At 52.0% G+C, this 16888-nt stretch overlaps 7 protein-coding genes across 7 annotated transcripts in view; 4 read left to right on the top strand and 3 right to left on the bottom strand.

Annotated features, from left to right (window-relative positions):
• Window positions 1-775: 775 nt before the first annotated feature.
• On the top strand, window positions 776-1291 carry Z517_04757 (uncharacterized protein; the record flags this gene model as incomplete). The annotated part of the gene is made up of 1 exon (XM_013430085.1): window positions 776-1291. The coding sequence occupies one exon, from the start codon at window positions 776-778 to the stop codon at window positions 1289-1291; it is 516 nt and encodes a 171-aa protein (XP_013285539.1).
• Window positions 1292-1653: 362 nt separating this feature from the next.
• Window positions 1654-2218, bottom strand: Z517_04756 (uncharacterized protein; the record flags this gene model as incomplete). The annotated part of the gene is made up of 2 exons (XM_013430084.1): window positions 1654-1939; window positions 2100-2218. 2 exons carry the CDS (start codon window positions 2216-2218, stop codon window positions 1654-1656), a joined length of 405 nt encoding a protein of 134 aa, XP_013285538.1.
• A 1474-nt stretch (window positions 2219-3692) lies between these two features.
• Window positions 3693-5918, bottom strand: Z517_04755 (uncharacterized protein; the record flags this gene model as incomplete). The annotated part of the gene is made up of 1 exon (XM_013430083.1): window positions 3693-5918. One exon carries the CDS (start codon window positions 5916-5918, stop codon window positions 3693-3695), a length of 2226 nt encoding a protein of 741 aa, XP_013285537.1.
• Window positions 5919-6548: 630 nt separating this feature from the next.
• On the top strand, window positions 6549-7361 carry Z517_04754 (uncharacterized protein; the record flags this gene model as incomplete). Its single annotated transcript, XM_013430082.1, has 1 exon — window positions 6549-7361. The coding sequence occupies one exon, from the start codon at window positions 6549-6551 to the stop codon at window positions 7359-7361; it is 813 nt and encodes a 270-aa protein (XP_013285536.1).
• A 944-nt stretch (window positions 7362-8305) lies between these two features.
• Window positions 8306-9530, bottom strand: Z517_04753 (uncharacterized protein; the record flags this gene model as incomplete). Its single annotated transcript, XM_013430081.1, has 2 exons — window positions 8306-8831; window positions 8953-9530. 2 exons carry the CDS (start codon window positions 9528-9530, stop codon window positions 8306-8308), a joined length of 1104 nt encoding a protein of 367 aa, XP_013285535.1.
• Window positions 9531-11413: 1883 nt separating this feature from the next.
• Z517_04752 (uncharacterized protein) lies at window positions 11414-14781 on the top strand (the record flags this gene model as incomplete). Its single annotated transcript, XM_013430080.1, has 2 exons — window positions 11414-11571; window positions 11619-14781. 2 exons carry the CDS (start codon window positions 11414-11416, stop codon window positions 14779-14781), a joined length of 3321 nt encoding a protein of 1106 aa, XP_013285534.1.
• Window positions 14782-15659: 878 nt separating this feature from the next.
• Window positions 15660-16888, top strand: part of Z517_04751 (uncharacterized protein) — a gene marked incomplete at both ends in the record, with an annotated part of 2032 nt that continues 803 nt past the window's right edge. The window contains 2 exons of the mRNA XM_013430079.1: window positions 15660-16002; window positions 16172-16668. Of these exons, the coding sequence (XP_013285533.1) occupies window positions 15660-16002; window positions 16172-16668 (840 nt within the window). The remainder of the gene's footprint in view (window positions 16003-16171; window positions 16669-16888) is intronic.

The following is a 16888-nucleotide window of genomic DNA, read 5'->3' as shown; positions in this document are numbered from 1 at the left end:
GCTTGTATCAGGAGAGTGAATGGGTAAAGACTTGAGACTGAATCGGCCCGATTTGGAAACCCTGGCAGCCTTAGTCTATGACGGTGATTCGTCATGTGATAGTTTATGGAATATCATTGTTCCGCTACTCTTGGCATACAGGCTATCCTCCTCGCCTCTTCCATGCTCTTCCAAACTCCACAGAAGTTGACGACACGATTGCGCCACCACCACGAGCCCGTTTGCTGTTGAACCTCGGATGTTGCACGACCTCCCTGCCAATTGCTTCACATCAACACATCCGGGCTCTATGAGTGGTTCGACCTTCGTGTTTTGTGCTGGTTTCATGCAAGGCTCATAACACTTCCAAGTCTCCCGATCCGCGCGGGCCTTCCTATTTCTAATCTTTGACCCCGCTGACGTCTAGTGCGCATATTTCTGCATAAAGCCAGGACGAATTGCGATTTCTAGTTAGAGTCTCCGTCACGAAATTGTCGGTTTTATGCCAGGTCCACGGCAACTGTTCTCAACCTCGTTTCAATTCCAAATACTTGTACACGCCGGCTCCAAACCTGTTCATTTCCCTCTTACTGCCAGTACAAGAAGCGCCCTTCCGAAGGAACATCCCTTAATTTTAACATCTCTCGCTCAGTTTACGTCTGTTTCGACTCGTCACATCAGCATCCTCCGTCGCAGGAACAGCGCAGGCATCGTCCGCAAGTGGCACCAAATCCGATCTTTTGCGAACACCCCTCCTCAGTCATCACCCCCTCCGTACGGTTCCGCTGCGCCCGCCATGGCTTCCGCAACGACCTTCTTCGACTTCACTCCCAAGGACAAAACCAACCAAGACTACCCGCTCGCGCAACACAAGGGTAAAGTGGTGTTGGCGGTCAATACGGCTTCCAAGTGTGGCTTCACACCGCAGTTCAAGGGCCTCGAGGAGCTGTGGAAGAAGATCTCAGAGAAATATCCCGACCAGTTTGTTATCATTGGGTTTCCATGCAACCAGTTTGGCGGGCAGGACCCGGGGTCCAACGACCAGATCCAGGAGTTCTGCCAGCTCAACTACGGCGTCACCTTCCCCGTGCTGGGCAAGACTGACGTCAACGGTGACAAGGCCGAGCCCGTCTGGGAGTGGATGAAGTCCGAGAAACCCGGTCTCCTCGGCCTCAAGCGTGTCAAGTGGAACTTTGAAAAGTTCCTCATCGGCCGTGACGGGAAAGTCGTCCATCGGTGGGGTTCCATCACCAAACCCGAGACTATTGAGAAGGAGATCATTGCGGAGATTGAGAAGGGGAACAAGTCCTGAGTGCAGGAAAATCATGGTACAGGAGGCTAGAATGACCGTGTATGAAAACCCGAGTGAAAGTGGAGGAAGTGATCGGTGATAGTGCTGCGATAATGCTGCAGTGGTGGCTGTCGAGGTGGAATTGGTGGTGTGAAGGATGCTGAAAGAGAGCGGTTGCTCAAGAAACTGATGATACCCAGGCGTCGAGCTTACCAACAAGCGCTAAATGATTATGAACATGCAAAAGCCATTCATTCATTGTCCATTTTTCGTTTCGATTTTCGGACTTCATCTGAGAGACAAAACGTTACCCAAGGCGCCGCGCCATGTTCCTCTTCTAACACCAAACGCGCAAAATACCATCCCATTTTACTGCCCAGGTGTTACCGTCCCACGGGCGACACGTCTCGACTCCGTCCTCTCTCGACGTCAGCCTCAAAGGGATTCTCCGTTTGCGGTCTCAGTCCCTGTCCCGTCGTCGTTGTTGTTCCAGAGTCCTGCGCCTCAAAATGTTTATAAGCTTGATCCCTTGGGTAGGTGTTCTCGACCAGCTCCAGGTCGCCGTTGTCGTCGTCGATCTCGCGGTTCTTTTCGGCCTCTTGGGCGTGTTGGAGGCGGCGTTTGCGACGGACGACGATGAAGAGGATGACACCGAGGACGGCGAAGAGGCTGTTATTGGGAAGTTTGTGGTTAGCGAAAACATGCTATGCCAGGGAAGGAAAACACAAGAGATTGGATACCCATTGAATTGGGTTCTTTCCCCTCCCCCCTTGGGCTCGAATAACTGACACCAGGGTGATGGTGACACCGAGTAAGACAAGACACATACCATAGACCGATGATCAAGGGCACCCCCGTCGTCAGAAACGGGCTCACGTATTTCTCGCACACATCGACGTCCGGGTTCGGGTTGACGCATTTGTCTCTCTTGAATAATGACCGCCACATCGTCTCTTCTCCTTTGACCCCGGTTTCCCCCCCTTTTCTATTCCTTCTCCTTGTTTTTCTCCTCGACTTGGGTGTTTGTGTCTTCTTCGATGCGCTGTTCTTCTTCTATTTCACGGTTGGTTTTTCAAGATTCCGTTGCGTGGAGAGGTTGGTCGGGGTGGCTGGCTGGCTGGCTGGCTGGCTGGTTGATTGACTGATTGATTTGTTTGTTTACTTTTGTTTTGTTACCCTGCTGCGCCCGGTGCGGGAATACTTCGGCCGCGGTGGTTGAGACTTTTGGGTTCTGTTGTGGAAGGGAGAGAGTAGACCTGTAGATGGGATGTCGTACTCGTGGTGTTTGTTCCGTGGGGAGAATTAGAAGAAGTGATGCATTGAGCGAAAGAACTAGCATACATACGAGTAAACCTCGTTAGAGTACCAGCCAGCGCAGTCCAGCCGCTCTCTAGACAAACAACCAACCAGCCAACCAACCAAACCCCCTGCCTCAACCCTGCGCCCTCACCGGCCTCCAAACTCTGGAACGCGGGGACGAAACTCAATCTTGAAACAACCAAATCAAATCAGGGGGAAGCGGTTCCTCCCTTTACTATTCCGTAGTACGGAGACTTGTTTGTATGTATGGAGGTGCCCCGTCCTCATGCGCCCGTTTGTTCCCTTTTTTCTCCGTGTTCATGCGCGCCCTTGATATGTTCTGATGCACGTAGATACACATACTTCGTACTGTTGGTACATAAGTGAACAATAATGTCGGGTACAAGTCCAAGGAACTGGCCCCCGAACCAAGAGAAAGGGGGACAAATCCTCCTCATCGCCCCCGAGCGTGTGTCAGGGCTAGGTCCCAAGGGGTCTCCCAAGACCGCAGCCTCTCCTGAGTAATTTCCCGCAAACCGTGTTTTGAGATGCCGCCCAGACCCTATCACCCAAGCTATCCCGGTGTGCGCGGCGTCTCAGATTGATTTCGTAACGAGGGCAAGAAGGTTATTGATTAATTATTGTTGCCTTGTGTTTGCCTGCCTTGGTACTACCGTCTCTCGAGGATCTGAGGACCGTCTGATCCTGTTGGATGAAGCACTCACTGCTAGCACTCACCAGCTGACCAACTTTTATATTAAGAAAGCACTTGTCCATTATAGATCCAGGATTTATGTGTCCACAGGATGGACCAACGTTATGCTTAGCTGCTCCAAAATCCCTCACGCCATGATGCGATGCCTATGCTTCTATTAGCCGAGTGTCGTCGAACTCGTCTTCGCGACGGTTCATGCCTTGCTCTGGTTACTCCCATGAGACATCTGAAGAACTCTTCAGCCAGAGTGCTCGTCGTTCGTAAAGACTACCAGAATATCCCGTTACACCCGTAATAGCCTCATCCAGAAAGTTTTTTGCACAAATGAGCTTTCGCTTGCCGATGCCCTCAATTCCATCAATGCAATATCGCTCCAACCTAGCCAAGCCAGATGATGGGTGGCGTGGTCTAGATAGTATTTTGTCTCGTCGACCGATGGGGAATGTCCTCCAGATAGTCATCTGTGAAGTCTTCGTCTCGTCGGCCTCTTGTGCCGAGCCTTGCCGCTTCGAGCATCTCCGCTGCGTCGTCCATTTCGATAGATTCTCGGATCGACTCGCTCAGTGCAGAGTCGTCCATGCTCTCCCTCGACATGAAACTGTCGCCCATCTCGTTGTCCGACGCCACCTCTGCCTCGTCTTCCTCGTCATCCAAGTCATCATCCTCTTCGTCCTCCTCTTCTGAATCTGTCGGTTGAAAGTCATCCAGGTCCTGCGGCGTATCTCGCCAGTAGGTAAAATCGGTATAGTCCTCTCCTCCTTCTCTAACCAGAGTCGACACGGGCGGGAAGAAATGGTCAACCAGCTCTCGCATCGACACATAGCTGCTCCGGTATTTGTTCAGTGTTAACAAATCGAGTGACACTTCTGCATTGGTGTTGATCGTGAAGATTCGAGTCGAAGGGATGTTGACACTGCGATAACTCAGTGCATCCGTGAAACGATTGCCAAACCCAGCATAGAACGGGTTGGTCTTGCCGGGGAACAAGTTGAGGATATCTCGGAGACAGGCCATTTTGAAAACTTCGGGCTTCCGCAAGTAGATTTCTCGCCGTAATGCCGCAATCGTACGATCAGGGCTCATGATAACCGGGCCGCGAGGAAGTTTCCAGCCATCTTGTACGATACCGTTGAGATAGGTTCGGGTTGTGTCGGCTTGTCCAACAGACCGACTCGTCAAGTAGAACATGTTGTAGCCATTGGCGACAATATCCGAGTACAATTTCGCCACACCAACGTGCGTCCAGTCACGTCCGACCATATTTAGCAGATGACCCAATGCATCTGATTTGGTGATTGTGCCATCAATGTCTGATATAACAATTGGGACATCACAAGTCCAGTAAAACATGTAAGCTATACATGTAGCGCGATTAACGGTGAATGACATTTGATTTTCGCCCCGTTTCAGATTCAATGATTTCAATTGATCGCTTGTCAGCCGGAGCGTTTTCGCAAAGTTTCGAGCCTGTTCCCCTGACGTGCGAGACGACTGGATTTCTTCGGACTGTGCCCTCTGGTGACCAGAGATTTTCGCTGTAAGCTGTGGCGACGCGCTGCGGTCGCTGTCGCTGTGATAGCCGGGATCAGAGATGTTGTCCGATGAAAGCGAGGTAGCTGACTCGAGACTCTGAGACGCCCATTTTCGAGCGGCCGCATCTCGGGCTTCTTCGCTGCTATATATCCACAAATTCCCGTGCTCGTCGGTTCCAATCAAAGACCCAATGTCGTAGTTGCCCTCCAATTCTTCCGAGAGGATTTTCCGGGCCACGGCTTCTGCTCGCAAAGCTTCAGGTTCACTTGTCTTGTAGCCTGTCATGTCAAGCATAAGGTCTCCAGACTCGGTGACTTGGGATCGGATATTGGAAGAAGAGAGTTTCTTGGAGAGGGTCAATGCTCGGTCATAGGCTTGTTTCGGTCTCAGAGCGGGAGGACTTGCGGAGGCTTTGGGAGTAGTGGTCCCATCCAGCCCAAACTTGGGAGAAGGAGGGATGCCGTTGTTGTGAAAAGCCTCACTAACTGAATCCAATTCCTGTCGAGTAGCGATGGGAAGGACTTCTTCCGAGGCTGCTCGCCCAAGGGAAGCAGGAGCGGTGATAGTCGTATCGGATAGAGGCGTTCCAGTTGGATCTGTGTGTACGGTACCAAGATCGATTTCTTCGCTCATGTTCGTCCCCTCTCGTCTCAGTATAGGAACAGGAGCTGAACTTGAGATTGGAGGGGTGTTGCGACCCTTTGCAACCTCTGTGATGTCCAAGTAGGAGGGTTCGGAAAGACCAGGAGAGGGAGGTCTGTCTGAGGCATTTATAGGGGGACTGCTGGCGGGAGATATTAAAGGAGACGTCTGTAACCCTTCGGGAATTTCACTCGAGGTCTCAAAGACAAAGAAGGCTTCACCTCCATCCCCGAGTTTCATGGCGTACGGTTGAGCGACTCCATTCACTTTGAATTCGACCTTCTTGTCCGAAGGCCGCAGTAAAGAGAACTTGCCAAAGCGGACATGGAAAGGGGAACAGGCAAGAGAACCGTCAGGCTGTTCAATCACAATAACATCGATGGCTCCGGACAAAGTTGCCGGATTGATGGAGTTCCATGTCTTGGAGACACCGCTTCCCAGACTCCGAACATACTGCATCGTGAGAGACGTAGACAACTTTGAGAGGTTGGCTTAGGTGTTAGGTGTGAGTGATATGACGAAGATATGAAGTCTCCGGAATCAGCGCATGACGGTTGGGAGCCTGATGGGGGGAAGCTCGGAACGGGAAATGGGGAATGCTCGACAACGCCAAAAAAAGACAATGTTCTTTTCACAATTTGCAGTCCAGAAGCATCAGAGGGTGTTATACAGAGGATTTCTAAGAAGACATCAAGGCAAAAGGAGAGAAACAAAGGGTGGAAAGAACGAGAAGAAGTCGGATGGGGGTGACATATGAAGGATGGGGAAGAGGATGAGGAAATCGGGTCATTCAGCATGATGCATGACAGCATTTTTGTCGGGAACGGCACTAGTCCACTTTAGGAAATTTGCTGATCAACTCTATTTTCCCCAGATTTTCCTGTCCGCGACAAGCGACCGTAGCGATTCATATCAATTGCATCTCCCTGCGCCTTGCCCACACTCTCAGAAAGAACCCAAGGGAGTCAAGAAGATATTACACCGCCTTTCACATTTTATTCTCTTATTATGGTGCTGTTGCTTCCCTGTACAGCTGCCCAATAATCCCCCAAACATCTTCTCTCCTGTACCTCTCAGTTGTCCACCAAGATGAGCTCGCCCGCAAACCCTCCTGGTCCTCTCACTCCCCCTGCAGAACCCTCCTCACAGGCGCCTCAAACCGTGCAGGCCTCCCAAGCAACAGCACAACCTCAAGTGGAAGCACTCCTCTCACAACCCTTAACCTCACTACAAGACGATGGAAGTTCAAACAGACCACGAGATCACCGCCTGATCCATCTCCTCCTTGTTTCCCACGGCATCGCAGCATATCAGCAACGCGTTCCCCTCCAACTGATGGATTTTGCCTACCGATACACCAGTTCTGTCCTGAGTGACGCCTTACACATTCAAAACGAAGCCTACGACCAAGCCGACGGAGGTGCTCAGACTAAAGGTCGGGGCGCAAAGCAGAATCAGAACAAAGGCGAAGAAGGGGACATAAGCCTGGCTGCTCTGCGCATGTCAATAGGGTCGAGAATGGGTCACCAGTTCCAGGGAAGTCTACCAAAGGAGTTTCTCAAACAACTAGCCGACGAGAGGAATCGAATATCACTACAGGCTCAAACGAGGGATGGTGAGAAGGCCGGGCCCATGATAGGAGGGGTTCGACTCCCTCATGAAAAATACTGCCTCACTGGTGTTGGCTGGGGTTTGAAAGATGAATGGGACAGTGACGGCGAGGAAAGCGTTGATCAACCAGAGGAAGAAGAGCGACCCGAGCCAGAAGATCTCATGCAAATGGATGACAAGGAAGGGGACGAAGACGACGAGGGCTTGGGCACAATGGAGGACGTGTTCGGTCCAGACGATGGAGGCGGTGACAAGGAGGCGGATGCCGATGGCGATGTGGACCTGTCGTAGGGCGACTCGGACACTGGGAAAGGGCATACAAATGGCATTATCAATGGTGTATGAGGGCATACGAACGGCTTTACGGAGTAATGTGATCAGATACCCTCAAGGGACTCAGCCGGTGGGTGGCAGGACAATACGGGGGACCAGATTCTGCGGGAGCGGTTCGGGGGAGCTCGACCTGGGCGGATAGAACGTCTATATCAGCAGTCATTCCTAGGGGTTTTGTGCATAGCTCTCAATCAATAGTGACAATGGGCGAACATATCACGACAATCCGTGCCAACCATCCGGTTCTGGTCCGCTGATCCGATCCCCCTACTGTGTCTCCTAGTATAATTTCGCTGGTTCTACGCAAAAGAAGTCTTCTGAAGCATGTAGAAGAAAGATGTCGATCCTCGCCCGCAAAGCTCTGAGTCAGTCATACGTATTCCTTTCTTCCTTCTTAGAAAAAAACACCGTGTGTGACCACCGATACATACCGGCATGTCCCGACCCAAGCCAAAAGGGCTTTCTGGCGTCTCGAAGGATGTGGCCGATGCATAAAATACTAGGTAAGTGGTTCGGTAATTCCGAACATTCGGGCCAAGTATACCTAGGATATAGTGAGACCCATGGATCCGCTTTCGTTTGTCCATGGTGAATTCGAAGTCCTCTTTCTTCACTGAAGGTCTGGAACTAGTGGAAAGGAGAGTCGAGAGGAGCCTGACGCCTGACGCCAGACAGAGAGAGGGAGACCGAGACGTGCCTCAATAATCACAAATGACTGGCTTTTTTCCTTTTTCTTCAAAAGACACTATGTACAATATATATTACTTGTTTGTTGCCCCTCACGATAGCACCCAGAGATAATCTCGGAGCTAGATCTCCTTTCGGGTATAACGATCAAGGATCTATACTTCAGGTATACATCCTCGTATAGCCTCACGTCACTCTCTTTCCAACCTTTTGTTTCAAGACGCAGGTTGGCCCAGACCGAAGAGTTCGACAATCTCATCATAATCGTATCCCGCATTGACGGCCAATTGCAGCAAGATCCTCGCTTTCCACGGATTCAAAAATCCGCTGGGGATCAGGAATGCATTGTCTGGATCGAATGGCACGAAGCCGTCAGGTGTTCGATGACTGGCGACAATGGGAGTTCCGGTGGCGTTAAAGACGGCTTCGGCCACCGCGAGGCCCGGTCTTGTCACGCCGCCCGCACCGGTGCCCGCAACCACGATGCCCTTTGCGCCGTTTTGCACGGTCGAGTTGAACAGTTTCGCATCCATGTCTTGATGGGAAATAATGATATCGATCTGAGGCAACAAGTCGGTACCCGAGATGTCAAAGATCCTTCTCCCGATAGGTAGAGCTGGCTGGTAGTAGAAATAGGGCAATTGGTTGATGAAGAATCCAAGCTGGCCTGGTTCTGTACTGTGGAAGGTGTCGAGTGCGTTGGCGTTGTATTTGCTCGTATAAGTTGCGCTTCCGATACGGCTATGTGCAGCAAGCGTTAGCGACAAGAATGGAAGGAGTTTGGCAATTGCCACCAAGAATGGGCGAATGAAGGGGAAGAAACACCCTCTGCCACCCAAAAGGAGACATGTTTGAAACTTACTCATTCAAAGTGATCATAACGCCACGGCCTCTTGCACTGGGTGAAGAAGCTAGACTGACAGCTTGTAGAAGATTCAAAGGGCCATCGGCACTCAACGCCGTGGCTGGTCTCATAGCGCCCACGACCACGACCGGCTTTGTCGAGTTGACGACCAAGGACAAGAAGTAGGCGGTCTCTTCCAGAGTATCTGAGCCATGTGTGATGACGACACCCGTGACATTGTCTTTGGCGAGTTCCCTGATGACGAGAGGGGCCAGCTTGAGCAAAACGGTCTGATTCAAGGTACTGCTAGGCACGTTCGATACCTGATAGCCTTGGATGTTGGAGTAGTTGAGAATCTCGGGCACGGCAGCAACAAGCTCTTGTACACCTAGCCCGACGGTCTCAACCACCGTCTCTGTGTTGCTGTTAGCCAGACTGGCGATGGTTCCTCCCGTGGCGAAGATGGTAATGTTTGGCAGGGACGCGTTGTACGGGCTTTGGACATCTTGCCGTGAGTAGAGACTGTGAAACGAGGGGATGACAGGAGAAGCCGCAGCCGCGACAGCCAATCCGGCGACAAGCACAGCCGACAGCATACTTGCGATTGCGACTAGTGACTAAGTGATTGGCTTGCAGCTGGTCAAGGGTGCGTATTTTGAGTCGTGTGGAGTCAAGTGAGATCGAACACTGACTGACGAGGCTGGTTCGTGCCTGAAGGTCGGAAAGGAGCCAGTCATCGTCACATCAGGTTGTGCTCACCTTCTTAAATACCTTTTTCCAGGCTCGAAAACCCGTCTAAGTTCCTCTCAGTCCGTTTTACTGCTTGAATTCATCCGTCCCCAGCTCTCGCATTATCTCGACAATGTCGCAATCCGCTACGGTCCGGCCAAAGTCCGTGGACGGCTGTACCGAAAACCCAGGAGAAACGCGGGACCATACGTCCCTCAAGACTACTTGTACCGAGTATACTTGTCCCAAACGAGATCCAGGAATAGGAACCATTGGGAATATCCACTGAAGAAAGGATATTCGGCTCGTTGTTTACCAGCCAAGGCTCGCCATGGTGGAGCCTTACTGGTCGGCGCCTATGCGATGGACTTGTCCGATACCGGTAAGCAAGGCCACGAGCCAAGCACGGTCTAGGGCATGCAGGAACGTCATTTGGAGCTAAATGAATAAATGCAAGTATAAATGCACGGGGAGAATAGTATAGTGGTACAAGTAGTAGCCTGAGGATAAGAGGTGCGGACGGCAAGGTATCTACGGAGAGGAGTCGCAATGGCACGATGCCAGGGCTTGGCGCCAAGACGTACGTACGAGTATTACACATAGATATATGTCTTGATGTCTTAACACTCTCCGTAGTCACAAAGAATACAATTGTACTTCCCTATTCTACACATATCACCCCCTTCTATTCCACAATGTACTAACCTAGGTAATATTTCTCCGTGAATCACTCCGATGATCAAAATGGCCAGGATTACGGACTACTCCGATCCCTTATCCGGCTCGTCCACGACTCGTACTCACCAAGCCGTGCAAGCTTAATAATATACAGACGGCTAGTAGAGGAATGTGTTGCAGTGACTGCGGTAACGGAGGAAGGCAGCTTTTGCCTGTGATCTGGACATGTCAAGCGCTGTTTGAACACAGTGGACATCAAGAGACTGGACGACGGGCGATGTCGCGATGCGTTTTGAGGCAGTGGAAAAAGGATCATGTTTCACGTGTGTGTACCCGTTGATGTTTGAGAGCTGGGACTCTCCACGAATCTTTGAAAAGACCAAACTGAGATCGCGGTAGGTAGCGATGTATCGTTCGATTGTTATCATTATGTGTTTTGAAGACGTATTGCTCTGCGCCACGGACTCAATCGGCTTCAGCATGTGCTCATCTGGTGTAACCATTCGCCTCAGCCTCAGCCCGCAGTTCACCCGTTGTATCCTTTCTACTTGATCATAGTCGTGCAAGGAAATGCATCACGCTCGAAAAATATAAAAGGACGATGGAGGCGAGAGAGTATCTCGCAGCAAGCAGCCTAGAACTCGGATTCGGCACCGTTTTTGTGTACTCTATGAGGGAAATCCCCAGGGGGGGGCCCAAGAAGGATGGCACAAATAGCCAGAAGCCGATTCTGAAGATCCAAAGAGGTCCTCACCAAGTGTCGTTAGTTTTAGATCCTGGTGTAGTAGAACCACACGCAGCAGAGATGTAGGACCAATGGGACGGTCGATCGCAGGGCGATTTGAAAGGTGAGTAGAGGTGAGAGAAGGATGAAGCCACAAGTGTATCTTGTACTTGTGCCTGTAGTTTCTCACGTGATGCCGCCGAGGCTTTTGCACCACCCCAGAGTTTGCGGGCGTCGACAAGTCGCTGTGGCTGTCGCCGACTTCTCCGCTCGTCCACTCATTTCAAACTTAATTACATGGCTTTCCGTAATTTATAGGATATATTCTTGCCTATATCTGTCGAGCGCATGCCTGCCATCCCTACCTTGTGGATGGACTCATCTAAATGGCACCAGGAGCCATTAGATTGGGCTTCTCACGCCTACCAACTGCTTGCCCCTCAAATTAACGTCAAAGGTCGCATGGCTCTACTTTTGCTGCTCGCCGTCATCTGGGCTTTCTCATGGTAGGCCTTGCTTTGATCTTTTGCCGCGATCACCGCTAATCCTGTAGGCTGCTATGGCGCGCGTATCAGGTCCTCACCACACCGAACGAGATTCTGGTAGAGAAACTCGGCCTGGACATTCCCCCCACTCCACTCCTCATCCTCGAAGAAATATCCCCAACCGAAGTCTATGTGACGTGGAAACATGCGGAACCATCTTCTTCCATTCAAGAGCACTACGTGGAGCTCAATGGCGTCCTTATTGGGACCACCAAGAAGAGTGAGATGGGTGCTATCATATCTGGCCTTCGCCCTGGGACCAAATACGCCCTTCGCGTCTTCTGTGTCAGTACTGGCACCTTCCAGACTCCGAGCGCCCCTTTTCATGTGCGCACGCCTCATCTACCAGCGGGCAAGGAGGCTCCCGAATCAGTCCCCGCGGTGAGAGGGGTGTCGGTGCGAAATGCTCCCACTGCCACCCCTTTAGCTGCGCCCTCCATGACTCGCGATCTTAGCGGAGGACAGCCCATGGGTAGAAGAGGGACCACCGGTCGTAGACCTTCCCCAGCTGGTCATGGCACTGATGCACAGGCTCAAGATGCAGGATCGAGAGTTGAAGACGAAGAGGTGGACGGTGATCTCGCGGAATTGTCACAGCGGTTCCAAAAAGTTCAACAAGACATTGAGGCTGTTGAGGCTCAGATACAGGAGGAGGACAGAGAATTTGAAGCTGCTTTGAAGGAACTGGAAGCGCGGCGTGATGAGTTGAAACAGAGTCTCAAAGAGCGGGATGAAGCCAGCAGCGACCTGCGTAAGCAGGTCCACAAGGCAGAGACACTCAGTCGCACGGCTCAAAACGAAAAGACCAAGAAAGAACGCTTGTTGCAGCAAAAGGAAAACCAGCGCAGGAAGAGGAAGGACGACATTTCGAGGTGGGAGGAGGCCACCGCTGCCATGAAGGAGGAAATTGCGGGCATTGAGAAACAGAAAGCTGCAATTGAACGCAGGACTCAGTCTGAGCTCCGAGAAATGCGCAGGAAAATCGAAGAGGAACAAAAGGAGGTCGCCATGCTGGAGGATGACAACAAGGAGAAAGCACTGCAGATCAAAGCGCTGGAAGAGGAACGCCAATTGCAGAACGTGGACGAGGAGACGGAAGAATCTAGAGAAGCCGACCGTCTCGACCGTGAGCGCGATATGAGATGGCGGGCAAGATACGAAGGCTTGCAGCAAACCTTCACCCGGCTATGGAACGACCTTCAATTGGCCAATCAGCAAGTCAACTATACCAGGGAACAAATCAATCAACTCGAGGCAAGACGGGCAAATTCCATGGCATTCGCGCCTATTGCGCCGTTGGATCTGGATGCCATCCGTCGTGGCATGAGGCCCATGCGACGAGCGAGACCGGCAGGCTCGTTGGGGAGCAGTATCTCGTCGCCGCGAGGCCCGTTTGCTGGACCGGAACCTTTCCCGGCGGGATTGCAGTATACCTCTGCTCCCACCTCATCTCCCACAGCAGCTGTTCCAAGTTATTTCAACCCGCAGAATGGGATGACACTGGCGATGCCTGTAGAGACGACAGCCTCAACTCACGACGACCTTGACGCCATATCCTCGATCCCCATGAGTCCTCGCGCAGACTCACTCTTGCCAGCTGATCTGCTCGGTGACGAGTCTGCCGACGAGCTTCCCGACACCGAAATTCCGCGGCGGAAAGAAAAACCCGAGACAGGAATGACTCCCTTTCCCACGATAGGGTCGCCCATACTGCATGCTGATAGCGGCCGGACAGAATCTCCTAGTGTTGGCTCCTCGTCTGGCAGGTCGTTCTCCAGTCCTTTACAAATTTCTGCGCCTGCGGAAGGTGATGAGAAGTCTTCAAATTCCGGAAAAAAGTCGGACGACGCACCAGAAGAAGATGAGGTGGTTCAGCAACCCAAGAAACCCAAGTACACGTCAATGTCATCCATGTTTGGGCTGAATCGTCAGCGAGGCAAGACTCTAGCTGATCAACCACCCGCTCTCGGATCTCTCAAACCGAGCCAGAGTCAGTCATTTCCAAGGAATGTGGAAGATTTTGATCCGCGACTAGAAACCAAAAGGCGACTAAGCTATGGCGGAAACTGGGCATTTCCAGGATCGGCCCTTTTAAACAGCAGCAGCGCTCAGGAGGAAAAAGAGCCTTCAGTTTCTCGCTTTGCGGCGACTCGGCGTGCCTTTGGATTAGGCGGCTTTGGAAAGTCGGCTGCAGCTTCGGCGAACTACGACCCGTTCGCCATGAGGTCTGCATCCTTCGATCCAGGACTTCGAGGCGAGACTTCCTCCCCAAGGCCGTCGTCCACCTACTCTTTTGACAAACTGCCACGGCCGTCGATGGAAAGTCAGTTTCGTGCGTGGAACGACAAATCGGTGCTGCGAAATAGTCCGTTGGCCCCAGACTGGGGTTCGCTCCATTCATTTTCTCGTTCGCACTCACGGCGGCCTTCGATCGTGTACGGATCGACCAGCAATCTCTCGCTTCCACATGCAGACGAGGAAGTTGTCGAGCCAGATCGCAAACCAACACGTCCTCTACAGGCGCCCATTGGCACCCGGCCAGCATCCTCGCAGCAGTCCTCGACTCCAAAGCTGAATCCGGCGGCTCCGTCATTCACGACACTGTTCGGCAGGCGCAGCGAGAAATCCAAAGACAAGGACAAGAACAAAGCGAAAGAGTCAAAGGAGAGGGTCAACGACATGGAAGCCGCCTCGCCCCCGGAGTCTCGAAAGTCCAAGGACACCAACTCCATCGCGGCAACTGTGTCTACCCTCGAGTCTGAGACGCTCGATCGAACACAATCCGGGGCCAGCGCTCAGTTGTCCCTTGAGAACACACCAGCGAAGCCGACGTTTATCTCCAAGATCACGCGCAAGGCAAGCAGCAATAAATTTGGCAGCTGGAAAGACAAGGGTAGCTTGTTCTCCCGAAAGGAAGCACCTGTTCCCAACGGCGAAAACGAAGAGGAGCAAGGGTCAAGCGAACACCTGGGGAGGAGTTTGGAAAGCACATCGACAACGCCCAGCGCCGAGGACAAGAAAACGAGCAGAAGTAGTCTGAGCAACTGGAGCTTTATGCGCAAGAACAAGAAGGGGCTGAAGGAGGATCTGACCGCTAGCGAGATTAGTGAGAGCAGTGAGCGGTTAAGTGAGGCAGAAGAGGTGGGCGAGGAAAGGGATGAGGATGAATAGGCAGAGCAGGCATACGAGGCATGAAGAGGAGGCCTTTTATACATGATTCGCATATCACTTTAGTATTGAAGTTGGTCAAGCCGGTTCTTTGAGGGGGTCGCATTATATGCCAGTGACTCATTCTATAGTCTTTAAACACGACTCACTCACTCACTCCACCATGAACCGTATTTCTTTCCCGTTTCGGATTTTTACCTAATTCCTCTCTCTTCTTGCTGTTCAAGTCGATAATGCTGAACGTGCTGAACCGATGCGCCTTTTGTCTCTTCTTATTCTCCAATGGCCAATTCAAAGTTTGTCCCACCCCCGCGCTGTGACGTCTGGCTATCGTGTCATGGGCTAATTGATGGGATTCTCGTTTCTCGGTCTAGGTATGAATACGTGCGTAGCTTCGAACGCGAGGAGACGTTGTTGCCCAACACGTGGATCGTGGTGAGGATCGATGGGCGGGGGTTTCATAAGTATGTGTTGTCTCTCTTTCTCTGTCTCTGTCTGTTTGTCTGCGGCTGTTGGGATGATGGTTGGTGGATGGGAGGGAAAGAATAAGGATGGAAAAATATCAACATCAACATCAACATCAGCATTGGAGTCAAACCCGTCTCGTCCTTTTACAGACCAAATGCTTCCGGGATCCCTCTACGAGATCTTGTATATTCTCTTTTGTTTCGTGTCTGGCCCTCTTTTTCTTTGTTGGAGGAGGCTCTCTCTCTCTCTCTCTCTCTCTCTCTCTCTCTCTCTCTCTCTCTCAATCCCTCCCAAAAATCCCTCCCTCCCTCAAACTCTCCCCTCCTGGCAAAATTAACCAACCCATCTGTCGAGCCAGACTCTCCACCTTCTACGACTTCCGCAAACCCAACGACCCGCGCGCGCTGCGCCTCATGAACCACGCGGCCAGCTACGTCGTGGCGTCGATGCCCGAAATCGCCGTCGCGTACGGCGTCTCGGACGAGTTCAGCTTCGTGTTTGACCGCGCCGCGACGCTGTTTGAGCGGCGGCGGGACAAGCTCGTGTCCACGGTCGTCAGCACCTTCACGGCCGCGTATGTGGCCGGGTGGGATTTGTTTTTTGGTGATGATGAACTCCAAGGGGACGATGCTGGTGACGGTGCGATAGCACGGAAGAAGCTGACGATGGACATGTTACCTACATTTGATGGTCGGGCTGTCTGTTATCCCTCCTGGGCCAATCTGAGGGATTATCTGAGTTGGAGGCAGGTTGATTGTAAGATCAGACTCATACAAACACCCCTTTCCTTCTCTCTCTCCCTCGATTGTTCCATTCTCTTTACCATCGCTCTCTTTTTTTTTTGGTTCCAACCAAAATTAGTCAACCTGTCTCCCCGTTTTTTTTCTTATGTCATACGTATGTACATACTGACTGGACAAGTCAGGCCACATCAACAACCTCTACAACACGACCTTCTGGGGCCTGGTCCAGCAGGGCGGCATGACCCACACCGCGGCCGAGGAGCTTCTCAAGGGCACCCTGGCCAGCGACAAGAACGAGATCCTGTGGTCGCGCTTTGGCATCAACTACAACAACGAGCCCGAGATGTACAGGAAGGGGAGCGTCGTGTTTCGCGAGTATCGAGTCGAGGACCTTCCAGGGTCTCATCAGAAGGGTAGAGGAAGGGGAGGGGGCCAGCGACAGCGACAGCGGGAGCAGAAGCAGAAGCAGGGACAGGAAGAGAAACAAGAGGACCAGCGAGACCGGGAACTGGACCGAGAGCAGGACCACGAGCATGAGGACGACGACGACGAAGACACTCAACAATCCGCGGTCCCCGAACCCGCCCTCTCCAAAACCCAAGCTGAGAGATTGCGCAAGGCGAGGAAAAAGGCCACAGTGGTCACGAGCCACGTCGACATCATCCGCGACGAATTTTGGGTTCGCAGGCCGTGGATCAGGAGTGGGAGGCCGGGGAGGGAGGTTGGTGGTGGGGAAGATAACAACAAAGAAGAAGGGGGAGGGGAAGACAGGAAAGAAGGGGGAGGAGGAGGAGGGGGAAAAGAACAACAACAACAACAACAACAACAACAACAACAACAACAACAACAACAACAACAACAACAACAACAACAACAACAACAACAACAACAACAACAAC

This window comes from Fonsecaea pedrosoi (assembly GCF_000835455.1).
Source record: "Fonsecaea pedrosoi CBS 271.37 unplaced genomic scaffold supercont1.3, whole genome shotgun sequence".
Taxonomy (NCBI): Eukaryota; Fungi; Ascomycota; class Eurotiomycetes; order Chaetothyriales; family Herpotrichiellaceae; genus Fonsecaea; species Fonsecaea pedrosoi.
This window is presented reverse-complemented; position numbering and strand designations above follow the sequence as displayed.